The 13860-nt window shown below is 40.5% G+C and overlaps 1 protein-coding gene across 2 annotated transcripts in view; it reads right to left on the bottom strand.

The window, feature by feature from the left end:
* FTO (FTO alpha-ketoglutarate dependent dioxygenase) overlaps positions 1–13860 on the bottom strand; it is an 877495-nt gene that overhangs the window by 628064 nt on the left and 235571 nt on the right. Inside the window, exons 7-8 of one of the 2 annotated variants that reach the window (XM_029608567.1) lie at positions 10085–10204; positions 8213–9245 (exon numbers count right to left, since the gene is read on the bottom strand). In XM_029608567.1, coding sequence (XP_029464427.1) covers positions 9195–9245; positions 10085–10204 — 171 coding nt within the window. In that variant the 3' untranslated portion in view covers positions 8213–9194. Of the gene's footprint in view, positions 1–8212; positions 9246–10084; positions 10205–13860 lie in introns of those variants that run through there. The other variant, XM_029608566.1, reaches the window with a different exon arrangement.

Raw genomic sequence — 13860 nt, 5'->3', positions numbered from 1 at the left:
CTCTGATTTGACCGAAAGCTCACAGCTCTTTATGAACAAAAGTCCCTGTAGTTCACCGCCACCTTGCTTAACTTTGCAGAGCAGGGGCTGCAGTTTCAATCCTCATCACCACCCCCCCCCCCCCCCCCCCGACAGCTGCACTCGAGGGTATTACAAAATCTGAAGCTGGGAAAGAAAAAAAAAGATGGTACAAGGAGGATGGTCAAAAAGATCCCTCTTCCTCCAGCATCAACACTGCAGTCACCTCATCTCTCTCCATTAGGACCTGTAAGTTTACGTCTCTATCTGCGTTAAATACCGGATCATACAATATGTTTTCCTTCCACTTAAAGGTAGATTTTAAAAGCCTTGCGCACATAAAAATGGCCATATACGCGCGTAAGTGGGCCGCGCGGGAGCTACACCAATTCTAAATAACCGGGAAGGGCGCGCGTGCATTGAGGTGCATGCGCCCATTAAAGGCAGGTGGGAAAGGGGCGGGGAATGGGCGTTCCAGAGGCGTGGCCAGCACGTGTACGTTACATGTGCCACTTGGCTACAGCTCCTTCTTAGGCACAGGAGTCCGGTGAACATCGGGGGGGGGGGGGGGGAAGAGAGAGAGAGAGAGAGCACCTCTTTATAGGGCTTAGTCTGATACTCTACATATGGACCACTGTAAGGGGGCACTTCGATTCGGGGTGAGTTGAGGTTGGGGGGGGTCTGTTACAGACTCATTCAGAGGTATTCCTTCTAAAATTGACATCATTAAAGAATTTTTGACCTTATAAGTGAAGAAAAGTCTAACAAGAGGAGTTGATTTGTGCACTGCAGCCTCTGCTAGCGACATTGTACATCTCAACTCCTTTTCATCACTTACGAGGTCTAAAATTCTTTAATGATGGATACCTCCGAATGTGTCTGTAACTATACCCCCCCCCCCCCTCAACCCACCTCCCAAAAACTCATCCCGAACCAAATTGCCCCCTTACAATGGTCCATATATAGTGTATCAGACTGAGCCCTATAAAGAGGTGCTCTCTCTCTCCCCCGCCCCGATATTCACCGGAGCTGTAGCAAAGTCGCGTGCGTAAGATATGTGCGCGGGAAGAGTATTTTATAACCTACACGCGTAGGTTATAAAATAGCGTGTATTTTTGCACGCAGCGAGATATGCGCGTTTAAGGGCACACGTGTGACCCTTTAAAATCTACCCTTTAATGTGCACCGGTACTTCTTGTTCTGACTATTAAGGTGTAATCTAGACAAAGATTGTGTAAACTCCTTGGTAAGCCAAGCCCTCTTCCTGGAATAGATTTTCACACCAAACTATAACATGCACACTGATGGTATTGACAAACACAAACAAGGGATGAAGGCACTATAGATACAGAGGAAAAGGAGGGTATCAGAGAAACGTAAAGAGACATTTTTTTAAATGATCATTGTTACCATTCTGCTCACAGGCCTAGCCACAAGCAGCCTCTTACCTCCAGCCTGCTTGCTCCCTGCCATCTGCCTGCCTCGTCACCGCACTTTGCACAGCTCGAGCCGCTGTCACCTTGCAGCCAGGAGGCCGCCGACACTGCCTTCACGCAGCAGGGAGCTGCCACCGCCGCCACCAACCATCTTCTTCACGCGGCCTGGAGGCCACTGACCCCGACGTCCTCTCTCCTTCATGGCAGGAGCCGCTGACATTGTCTTCATGCGGCTGAGCCGCTGCCTTCTTCTTCTTCATGGCTAGGGGGCCGCTCCTCATGGCTGGAGCAGCCCTCAGTCTCCCTTCCTGCGGCAGGAAGCCGCCTTTGACACCGGGCCTTGTTTCACGGCTTAGTGCTGTTTCAGGGTCCTGCCTCCTACCTCCTTAAATGCGAGGCAATGCCTCCTCTCTGGATTTAAAGCGCCACTTCTTCTGGCCCCTCTTCATGATGTCATCTTGGGTATTCCTCTTCAGCCCTACAAAAGGGCTCAGCCTTCAGTTCCTCTTCGCCTTCAAAAGGAGTCAGTCATGGAGTCAGACTGCTCCTGGATCCTCCATTCCAGTTCTTCGGTCCAGGAGTTCCTGATGTCCAGCTCCGCTTCTTCAAGGCATTCTGTTCTTTGTGGGAATTCCTTTGTCTTCTTTTGTGGTTCCTGATCCTTCGTCTCATCTTCGTTCCATGTTTGGTCTCTTGCCGGATCCTAAGTCCTTGTCTTCAGATGTCTTCGTCATCCAACGCTCCTGATGTCTTCACCTTCAAATCTTCCTGAAGTCCACATCTTCTGATGTTCTGTCCTTCCTGAAGTCCATCATCCTGTTGTTCTGCCTCTCGGAGTCTTCTCGCTGCTCTTAGTTGGGTGACCTGGGGGTCCAAGGTCCAGATGTCCAGATGTCTCGTTCTCCAGTTCATTTGACACCTCCTTGATGCTCTTGACTGAGTGTCCTAGGGGTTGAAGTCCAGATGTCTTGACATGCCAGACGTCTTCATGTCAAGTTGTCTTCATCCTCAGAATCCTCTGACATCTCAGTCTTCAGTCCTTTTTGCTGTCAAGCATTCAGACCCTTTTGGGCTCCTATGTCTAGGAAGCCTTCTGACTCTTTGGCGCCCCCATCAGGGTACCCTTCCTCTCAGATATCCTGGTTCCGGATTTTACCTCCTAGTGGGCCATCCTCAGTTCAACTTCAAATCACCTTCGGATGAGTCTTCCACGCCAGGTCAGAAGTTTGTCTTCCTTCGATTGACCTGTCAGGTGCGTCGATCATGCCTGGTCCCTGAAGCTCAGTTCAGAATGGGTGCTGCTACGAGTCACGGCCGGATACCTTCATACTGAGGTTTTAAATCTTATGTCGTCTTTCCACTCAGCAAGCGTCTTCATTAATAAGAACATAAGAACATAAGAAATTGCCATGCTGGGTCAGACCAAGGGTCCATCAAGCCCAGCATTCTGTTTTCAACAGAGGCCAAACCAGGCCACAAGAACCTGGCAAGTACCCAAACACCAAGAAGATCCCATTCTACTGATGCAATTAATAGCAGTGGCTATTACCTAAGTAAACTTGATTAATAGCAGTTAATGGACTTCTCCTCCAAGAACATATCCAAACCTTTTTTGAACCCAGCTGCACTAATTGCACTAACCACATCCTCTAGCAACAAATTCCAAAGCTTAATTGTGCGTTTAGTGAAAAAGAATTTTCTCTGATTAGTCTCAGTCCTTGATGTTCTTCTCTTTAGCCTTGCCTCATCCTTATCCAGTATCGTCTGACCTTGTCTCCAAGTCCTTGTCTGATCCTCGTCTTCAAGTATCGTCTGATCATCTTCGTCTTGTCTTGTTCCAGTTCCATCATCTGCCCTTGACCTCTGTCCATCCTGGTGCATTTACCGTTCCCGTACAGCAGGTCCAAAAGTGCTATCGAGTGGTCGTAGGGCTACTCCAGAGACCAGCATTGCATTGTTAGGTCTCTACTGATGCGTCAGGTTCGGGGGAGGTGCGAGTCCCTGGTCTTCTGCCTGTCCACCTATGCTGGGATACGTCTCACCTGCTTTGGCGCTTCTAAGGAGCTCCTCTCTGCAGTTGCGTCATGGTTCAATGGCACACCACTCTCCCCGAAAGCGTGATCGCTCCCTAGCGCTCTCCTAACAATCATTTTGTATCTGTAACCTCCTAGGTGTTAGGTTTCAAAGCATTATTAGGAGTTACATGTGCAAAATAGGCATATTCACAGATAAGAGGCATGTACACTCATAACTGCTCTTTAGAAAAGGCCGGTAATATGAGTGTACTTGAAGTGTCATGCATAATTCTTAGCGGAAAAAAAGGTGGGGATTATTGTTTGGAAGTTTATACACACATGCATTACTGAATTTGTATTCAGGCTTTTACACTGGCTTATTGAATTGCGGAACTGAAATCACACTTTCAGTATCTATTCTCTGCAGTTTTTGGGTGGGAGGTATGGGTTAAGTAGTGATGATGGTGGGGGTGTCACAGAGGACTGAGGAGAACTGGTGGAAGTGTCCGCAAATGTGATTAACTATTTTCTCAAGCAAAGTATTCACATTCTTATTTTTAAAAAAAACCTCCCTGTAAACATAACTGAGGGTTATTACATGTACAATTATTATGCGTGTGAAATATGGGTGCATACTTTTACAAAATGGGAACTGAAATGATACAGCTCAAAATATTGCTAAAATGTGTACATACTGACACACTTTGGGGGCAGAAATATGCGGGATTTATAAACTGTGTGGCTGCTGATTTATGCACACTATTGAAAATATCCCTCCCTAAATGCTTAAAGTTACAGCAGCAGAAAACCCCTCCAATCTTACTTCAATCACAACAAATACAAGTAGAAAGCAGCTGCCTACATCTAGCAAAAGCTAATTAGAACCAGTTTTGCAAATTCTGATTTCAATCCCATCCAGGTTAAAACCGGTTTAGAAATAAACAAAATAATTCTCACTCGGGTGTCTTGATCCACGCTGAAAAAAAACCCCATCCCAAAACATATAGGTTTATCTATCCCTATATTGAAACATGCAGAAAACAAGTCGACTTGGCAAAGGTCTGTTAAACCGAGCAAACACAAAAGTACATCAATGAATCTATCTCATGGACGGAAGCCATGATTTTACAATATTCGACTCTACAGGTTACAGCAGAGAGCTAAAACCCTGCAGGCCCCTATTCCATTCCATTCCCCTAATGACCTTGAGTAGCCACTTACAGTATCTTCCATGTGCTAACACTTGGGGGCCAGATTTAAGTTTTGAGCAAAAAAAGGGAAAAATGGGAGAAATTGCCTGTAAATGCATTTGCTTGCACAATTTTTAAATAGTGCAGCTTTAGTCCAAGGATTTAATTTCCTGCAACTTCAGGAGGAGAAAAAAATAACAGAAAAATCATGCGAATAAACTTGAAAAAGATGACTTGTGTCTGACTTACAATTTTTATAATCTGATTTCTGCAGATCCTTGTTTCTCAAACAGTGCTTCCTATAGGTCATTTTACTTACTGAAGTTTCAGGAAATTAAATCTTTGACCAAAAGATGTATCATTGCAATCTAACATATAGGCTTTAAGCAATGTTTGTGTCCTATTTTTCTCCAAGACTTAAATCTTGCCCCTAGAGTGAAGGCCATTTACAGTGAAGATGTTCCATGTCCATAATAAATATTATTCTTCTGTTTTCCAACCCTTGTATTTGAAGTACCTACATTTGCAATTCTATGGATAGAGGATATTAAAATGAATGGTAACATAGTAAATGACGGCAGAAAAAGACCCACATGATCCAGCCAGTCTGCCCAGCAAGTTGTTTTTTTTTTGTTTTTGCTTTCAGAGTAGTAATTGCTGCTCCATGCAGGTCACTCTATGCCTTCTATTAAGGGCAGTAACTAGCACTGTGTGCAGGCTATCCCTGTGCCTTCTGTTTTCTTCATTTCCATCCTTAGACACTAGGGATCATCTGCATTTATCCCATGCCTTTTTGAATTCCATTACCAGTCTTGGCTTCTTCCAGGAGGGCAATCCATGCATCCACCACCCTTGCCTTGAAGAAATATTTCCTGATATTGTTCCTGAGTCTACCCCCTTGGAGTTTCATATCATGACCCCTGGTTTCATAATTTTCTCTCCCACTGGAAAAGGTTTGATTCTTGTGCATCATTAATACCTTACAGGAATTTAAAGGTTTGTATCATATCTTCCCTGTCTCTCCTGGTCTCTAAGGTATACATATACAGGTCCTTCAGTCTCATCTGATAAATCTTCCTGCGCAGACCCCTCACCATTTTGGTTGGAAATACTGAATGTGGGCTAATTTTGAGGATTCAGAAACTGTGAAACAAATAGCATAATGTAGGGTACCCTGAAATCAGACTACTAATAAAGACATATACAACTTTCTGCTAAACTTCTGTTTGGCTCATACACTACTGAAGAAAATTCCTTACTGATTTCAACATTTGTGCAAATTTTAGGGTCCCGGGTATCCACTTCCTGTCACGTTCCAACTTATATAAGTAGGGTTAACTGGTGCCTAGCCCAGTTACATATGTTGATGACTTTATGCTGTCATGAACTTAATGCATTTGAAGAATCCCACTCTGGCTCTTATCAATCAAAGTCAATAAAGGTGTTCAGAATCAACTGCCACACGAATATATTACTGATTCGCTATCTTGGACAAGTTCGGCAGCTATACGGCAAGTCTTAATTTGATAAAGGAAATGCTAGATATAGCAAAAATATATAGAAAAGAAATATCAGAGAAGTACAGTTAATATAATTATCCATCAAAACAAAAAAGGGGTCATGATTTCATCTAAAAATAACTACAGAAAAAGATACCTGCAATATTTCTGTCCTGGAAGCCAGTTTCGAAGGCATTCCACTTCCTTTTGATGAATGTAGTGGTGGTTCACCATTTCCATAGTTAAAATAAATGTCAGTTTTGCAAGCTATGCATGATATCAGCCCCTGAGAGACAAAAAACTGTCTATCCACTGAATCTAAGAACAGCTTCAGCAAGACTCACTCACATCACATGAGATTTCTCCTTTTCAGACGCCTTCTCTACCCAGAAAGCAAAGCTTGTACAATCCTTTTCAAATGCAAAGTCTGTCTTTGAATTCACTCCCCAGTTATCTTGATCTTGTACAGGATAACATATTAATCTGTGGTGGCTTTTATTTATTTAGTAAACTAATAAAATAAACACACATTTGAATTGGCTTCATTTATTTTTTTTTGTGGGGGACAGCAGGCAGGGAGTGTGATACCAGATGGGGAATGCAGTGGAGAGCTAGGATGCTTTGGATTTAATGTCTTATAAAATTCATGAGTTAACACTGCAGAAAGAGAAAAAAAAAAGTGATGTTTTATCAGAATGTCATTCAAATGAAAGGTTTAACATTTACATCACAAGAGTGAGCTTGGAGTAAAACTATCCCACAGGACAGAAATGCCAAGAATAAACAGTATGATAAAACTGTGCCTAATATAATGTTAAAAAAGAGTGAGGGGAAAGAACAAGAGTAAAATATAAATCCCTGAGGTTTGGAAAGATTTTGCTAAACTTCAAAATGCTTTTTTTTTTTCATTTTTGGCAAATAAAAAGGAAATGTAGTCACAGCCATGGTTTAGGTGTTACAAGAAAATGACTTAAGCAGTGCTATACAGGGGCATTTCTAAGCTTTCTGTATTGGCCGATAAAGTGAGAGTATATTGTTAATATTTGAAATTTTATGAAAGCACCTTTGAAGAAACACAAATTAAAAAAAACAAAACAAAAAAGCCATTTCCTCCAAATTAATTATCACTACTGTTGCTTATTAGGATGCAGTTCAAGGCACTTCAGGAGGAGGGCGCCTCCTATTTGGCAGAATGGTGGTGAAATATTTGTACCATACATTCAGAGGTCTACTGATTAATGTTCCTGAACATGCCTACTTTTAAGGCTGCTTGCTTAATGGTCACTCATGAAAGAGCTTTTTCTGTGATAGGACCTATTTTTTGAAAGGAATTACCACTTGATTTACATAGAGTTGTTGATTATAAACTCTTTAGAAAAAAGCTGAAAGCTCATTCTTTTCAGCTGGCTTTTATCTGAGTTATATTGTTGTCTGTTGATTTTTCATTTGCTGTTTTGTTTTACCATTTATATTGTGTATGTTGATTTTATCTGTTGTTCTGTTTTATGTGTATATTTTTATATATTATACATTATATTTTATGTGCTTTATTGTACAAAACCTCAAAACATGGCTGTTCGAACAAGCTTACACTCAATGATACGCTCCCCTTCTGAAATGCCAATTACGTTTACTGTTTCTCCCTGAATCATTGCTACACGCCGATTTTCTCCTTCTCTCTGCTAACTTTGTCTTTATTGGTCTATGAACTACCATTTATTAATAGACTTGCAATTAACTAGGGATTTGATCACCATTGGTTTATTGTATTTGTATTTATTTTGTTGTTATTTTGATATATATCATGTCCACGTTATTTCAATTTGTCTGTAAAGCCTGTTGCTGAATTATTGTTTATTGTAAACCGAGGTGATGTTTTCAACGTGCCGCGGTATATAAAAAAATCACTAAATAAATAAATAAAATAAATAAATACACGACCTAGTATGGTAGTTCCAATATAGACAGTTTATAAGAAATTTTAAATGAATGAATAAATAAGGTACAATATAATTACTGTAAAAAGTTACTGTAAAAACTGCCATAGTGAAAAAGTAATTCCCCAGCTTAAGTAAAATTCTCAAGAGTTATGCTTTAAGCATAACCTTTTCTTTCTCATATACTATAGACACTTCTCTTCACTCTTCCATTCCCTAAACTGAACAGAACAAAATATTTATATTGCCCGAGGTCTGCATATGTCACATTATTATTACAGTACACAACAGTTATATTAATTTTCTTCTGAAGGTAAAAAAAAAAGTGAAACTTAAAAGTATATTTTCAAGCAGGCCTTAAGTAGTGTGGTTGTCATGTTAGTACACTTGAATGCATGAAAATAAAGGTTAACAACTAAAAACTAAAAAATATAAGGTGGTACCTTTTAATTGGACTAACTTAATACACTTCTTGACTAACTCTTTAGGAGCTGACACTCCCTTCCCTAGGTTCAAACAGAAGAGAACAAGCAGGCCCTGGAAATACTTACTTGAGGAAAATAAAGGCAATGAGCTACATGATGTACTGTTTATGTTATTTTAGCTTTACAAAGGCAAATTCTATATTACCAGACGTTCTTTGTGTCATGCATCTTGGATTACAATTTTTTTTTTTTAATAATAAGCTGCTTTCAGACTCGTGGGTACCCTCAGGAATGGTTTCATTGATAAGCCTAATTCTGTAGATGCTGAATGCGCACCAAAAACACTGTGCTGTTTTATGTTAAATTGCTATTGAATTTGTTAACCCGCAATTGATTTCCTGTGTTACGGAATCTTAGAGATTACAGTTAACTTGAAGCAACAGGAATAATTCTCAGCAGTTAATGTTACATTTCAATAGGTTCCTTAAAGCGGTGCTAAGGCACAGAATGACAGTCCAACAGTGCCCCCTGATGCACGTAGCTGACAAAAAAATAAACCCACAATGGTTCCAGGTAGAAGGCAGTGGAAAGAAGCTGAAAAGGCAGACAGTCCTTGAACCAATCAAAGGGAGTAGGCACCAAAATTGCTTAGATAAAAAGAGGTGGAAAAAACCTCATCCAAACAGACATTCCCAATTAACATTCTCTTCTGTCTCCCGCAATGGCTGAAATGAATTGAGATTAATGTGTTAAAAGTCATAAACATTAAAGTAATGTTGAAACTTAAATCAGAAGCAGCTTCTGTCTTGGCCCCCAAACCTTTGGTTTGCTGATAAATATCGTCCTGTTGAAAGGAGATACACTGACGCCACTGTGCTTCTAATTAGAGACACATGGTAATGTCACACCAATGGCAGGAAAACTAGCCCTGGAGAATTCTTGTATTTGCTGGGGTTATTGTTTTCTGTTCCCTTTACATGCAATGCATGCAGCAAGGTGACCAGATGGCCCCATGAAAAGCAAGATATATTTCTCTCAATACTGGTCGTAGGCACTCAACGAAAGCATTGCAAGTCTTGTAGTTCTATTGTCCCAGTAGGAACAACGGAACAACATAGAATCGTACGGCAAAAGAGTTCTTATTAACTTATAGAATACTAGTTAAACGATTGTACCTTTCTCACTCACAATCCCTGTTACAAGGAGATTATACTGCATTTAAAATAAAGATATAGCCAGGGGGTTTGACAGAATGGATGGTTGGCTAATACAATACCAACTAATTCAGAAACTGGAAAGCAATTCTAAACACTCTCTATACAGACAAAACACAATTCACTGCTCAGTGAAACATGTGCTGCCCAACCCCACTGTCTGTAACTATAGCAACCTGGCCTTGATTGGCATTAAGATGTCTTCTTCTTTTGTACTTTGGAATGAAAAGTCTGAATAATGCTCTTCTCTGCTTATTATGCTGCTGCGTCAGTGCTAAACGCGATGCTTTGCATTACACCTCGCCGAGGGATGAGTCTAAAAGCAAATCTATTTAGTTCACATAACTTACCACGAACTCCATTTCTTTCCAGAAATCTTCCAGTTTCCTCATGGGGTTGTACCACCAGTTGCTGCACTTTCTATAGCGGTTGCCTTGAAACCAAAACTGTCGCAGCCATTCAAATTCGACCTGCAGAGAAGAGCGTGATGGCTACGTTAGTTCATTTAGATAAGTAGAAATAAAATGCCATTTTGCACTGACATGAAAAAAGGAGTATACTTCTCGAAACTTAGCCAGAAATGTGTGGTCAGTCTGATAAAATGTCATCTCCCTACAACTTAGTGACCTTCTTTGAACTTGCAAAGAAAAATGAAACTCAGAGCAGTATATAACATAATGTAAATGATTTTTAAAGAAATATTACTCTAAATAAACAGAGAGGTTGATTTCAAAAGCCATTTAGACGGATAACTTAAAAGTTAGCCATCTGAATGGCAAAAACCAGCAAATTCAACCACTAGAATTTAGCTGGATAAGAGGAGGGCACTCCGGAGGCAGGCGGGAGGGTGTTCTGGGGAGGAGCTTATATTCAGCATTAATCAGATAATTTACCCGGCTAGCTCTGGGCGGGCCACAGACCTGACCTAAAGATAGCCGCATGAGGTCACTGAATATACCCTGCTGGTTAGCTGGGTAAAGTTATTCGGCTAACTAGCTGAGCCACATGGTTGCTGAAAATGGACCCCTTATTACTTCCCATAAGAGCCTATAATTTTGAGCTCAAAATTTCCCCAATATATTTTTAAATGTGTGACTTTGACAGTAGAGATGTGGCTGCTAGGGCCATGAAATCTATGCTGCTCTATATATAGAAACGCATTCCTGCAGCAGTAACAGTGAAATTTCATATCTGGAAGTGCATTCGTCCACTGATATTACAAACCACTGTGGCAGTAAAAAGGAAAAAAAAAATATATATATAAGCAGGGATTCATTCCCTGTATCCCATGTTTTCTTCTTTTCTAAACCCCCCTTCACTCCTCTCTCCAATGGCATACCCAGGTGATACCAGAATCCTCGCCGGCCTTTAAGAAAGTCTCTTTGAGGCCTACACTCAACATTGCTCTTCAGTACAAATCCCTGTAGTTACGGCAGCTCTCTTCCCTCTCTTCCATCCCTCCTAGAGCTGCCCCCACCAACCATCAGATAGGAGAGTCTGCTGCACCATAGCCTGATTCACAGAGAGAGCCAAGGCCGACTCATCTTTAAGACACACGATGTTGCAAAAATCATAACCTCCTGTAAGTGGTTATGGTCTTCACTGACATTAATATTAAAAAAAAAAAAAACCCACAGTAAGCATGGAAATAAATACAATGGATCTTGTCTAACCTCTGCCAGTTACATTCAGGTACAGTAAATATGCTTACAGTCTAATAAGTACATTTTCAAAGGGGTTCTGGGTGGGAAAACTGGCATATATGTATTTATTTTCTTATTTCTTCAATACCATTTATTACCCACCCCTCCAGAAACAGTCCAGGGTGGGGTACATAAGAACGTTCATAAAAATATTCCAGAACAAACCAAAAGTCAAACTTGGAAACACTAAAAAACAAGAAGTGGATTTGGTAACTAAGCTCCAGTTACTGAAAAGCAGATGGGTTTTTTAGGAGTTCCTCAAACTCCTTATAGAGTCCTGCGTGAGCCTCAGAGATAGAGGAGGAGAATTCCAGAGGGTGGGGCCGGATATAGAAAAGGAGCATTCACAGGTCACTGATAGACTGGCTACTTAGGAGAGAGAACGTCCAAAAGAAACTGACTGGCCGACCGAAGAGTGTGAGCTGGGGTCTGTATTCTCAGGATGGAGCTGATCCATGGAGATGAAACATCATGAGGCAAGTTATGGCAGTTACTTTGTATTTAATATGCCAGGTGACAGGGAGCCAATGTAGGTCTTTCAGGATGGGGGTAATACGGTCATGAACAGATGTCATAGTTAGAAGGCGGGCTGCCGAATTTTGAATAATTTGTAACGGCCTAGTGGAAGTTTGTGGTAATCCGAAGTAAAGGGAATTAAAACAATCTGTAGATGGAAAGATTAGGGCTAAAAGTACTGTGTGAAATGTGGCAGGTTCAAGAAGAAGCTTCAGGTGACATAATTTAACAGGTTCTTTTTTAATTCATGTTTGGGCCCTAAAGCAAGAGATAAATATCACAACACTCATTAGTATGCAAATTTTACATTTAGCATGCAAGTGGGAGGAGTTAATAGAAATGCGAGTCTGATAACGCATAATGCTACATCTTTTTTCTTTGCATTGTCCTTGCGTTACTGGGCAAAAATGTTATCACAGACTAGAGAGAAAGAGCGAGAGAGCAATTTAATAGGGTGAATAGGACTCTCTATATAAGTACCACTGTAGATGGGCATAAAAAACTCAGTTTGAGGGATGGTATTAGATACACAGTCAGAGGAATTAACTGAAAATTTAATATGACTGAAGAATTTCTATCCTTTGAATCAATGAAAGATATAACAAGAGAAGTTCATTTGTATAATGCAGTCTCTGCTAGCTTCAGTTTTTTGGAGTTTTAGAGAAAGCTTATTATTGAGTAGCCAGGATGTAATGGATTAGAGACAAGACGTTGCAAATTCAATGGTGACAGGCCAAGAGGGGAAAAATTATGTGCATAAGTAGCCTGCATTTGTGTATATGTTATTTTATAAACAGCAGAAATAAATGCATATTTTTGGTTTTACATGCGCATTTTCCCGGTGCAAAAAAGGGGCACTATAGGGATGTTCAGGGGTGGTGTCAAGAAGTACTGCTATTTTGTAAGAGTACTGCTATTTTGTAAGAGTACTGCTATTTTGTAAGAGATATGCACGTGTAAATTGTCAAATATTGGTACAATTTTATACCTACTAATTGTGTAACACGAGTGAAATTAGATTTGTCTGTTGTCTGCAATTTTTGGGTGGGAGGCCTGGATGAACTGGTGGGAGATCAGGGTGAAGTGCAAGAGGTCTAGATGACTGGGTGAACCTTCAGAGGTATCAATGAACTAGTGATTTCAAGAATGAATGCAAGTATGCATTTTCAAATAGTATACATGCACACTTTATAAAATACCTGCTTCCACATCTAAATTGGGGTTATTACACATACATAGTTTTTTTTTTTGCACCTAAAATATACTTTCATATGTTTATAAAATAGGTAAAGTAAGGATTTTCTTTGCATTGGACAAATACACACATACTGCAAATTAAGAGAACTATGTGGTATTTTATAAGCTGTGCAGCTCCTGCTCCACAGTTTATAAAATACTAGAATACATTTTGCACATCCATTTAATGCACAAATGCAATACTGCAAATAGGTTTGAAAGTTAGGCTACAATGGGTGAATTTTCAAAAGAGTTATGCATGTATAGCTAACATATCGTAGCAATTTTCAAAATCCATTGGGCTGCGTTAAGTGCACTTAAGGTGGGTAAAACCTATTGACAATTCAAAGGCATTGTATTGCATAGTGGACAAGGGTAAAGTGCATTTACACATGTAAATCCCAGTTTTAAGCATGTAAATGATTTGGAAAATGAGTCCCTACATTTGTACCTGAGGTAATGGAGGGTGACATGACTTGTCCAAGATCACAAGCACTGTCAGCAGGATTAGAACCCCTAGCTTCTCTGGTTCTCAGCCTGTTGCTCTAACCACTAGAATACTTCTCCAAACCTTTATTAAAGTGGCTGGCAGAAGCAATGTCATTTGACATGCTGTCATCTCCCTGTTAATAACACCACCATACTAGAATTATTTTGCTGTCGGTAATACC

The sequence above is a fragment of the Rhinatrema bivittatum genome, chromosome 7, assembly GCF_901001135.1.
Source record: "Rhinatrema bivittatum chromosome 7, aRhiBiv1.1, whole genome shotgun sequence".
NCBI lineage: Eukaryota > Metazoa > Chordata > Amphibia > Gymnophiona > Rhinatrematidae > Rhinatrema > Rhinatrema bivittatum.
The sequence above is the reverse complement of the archived record's forward strand: the minus strand, read 5'-3'. Positions and strand labels throughout refer to the sequence as shown.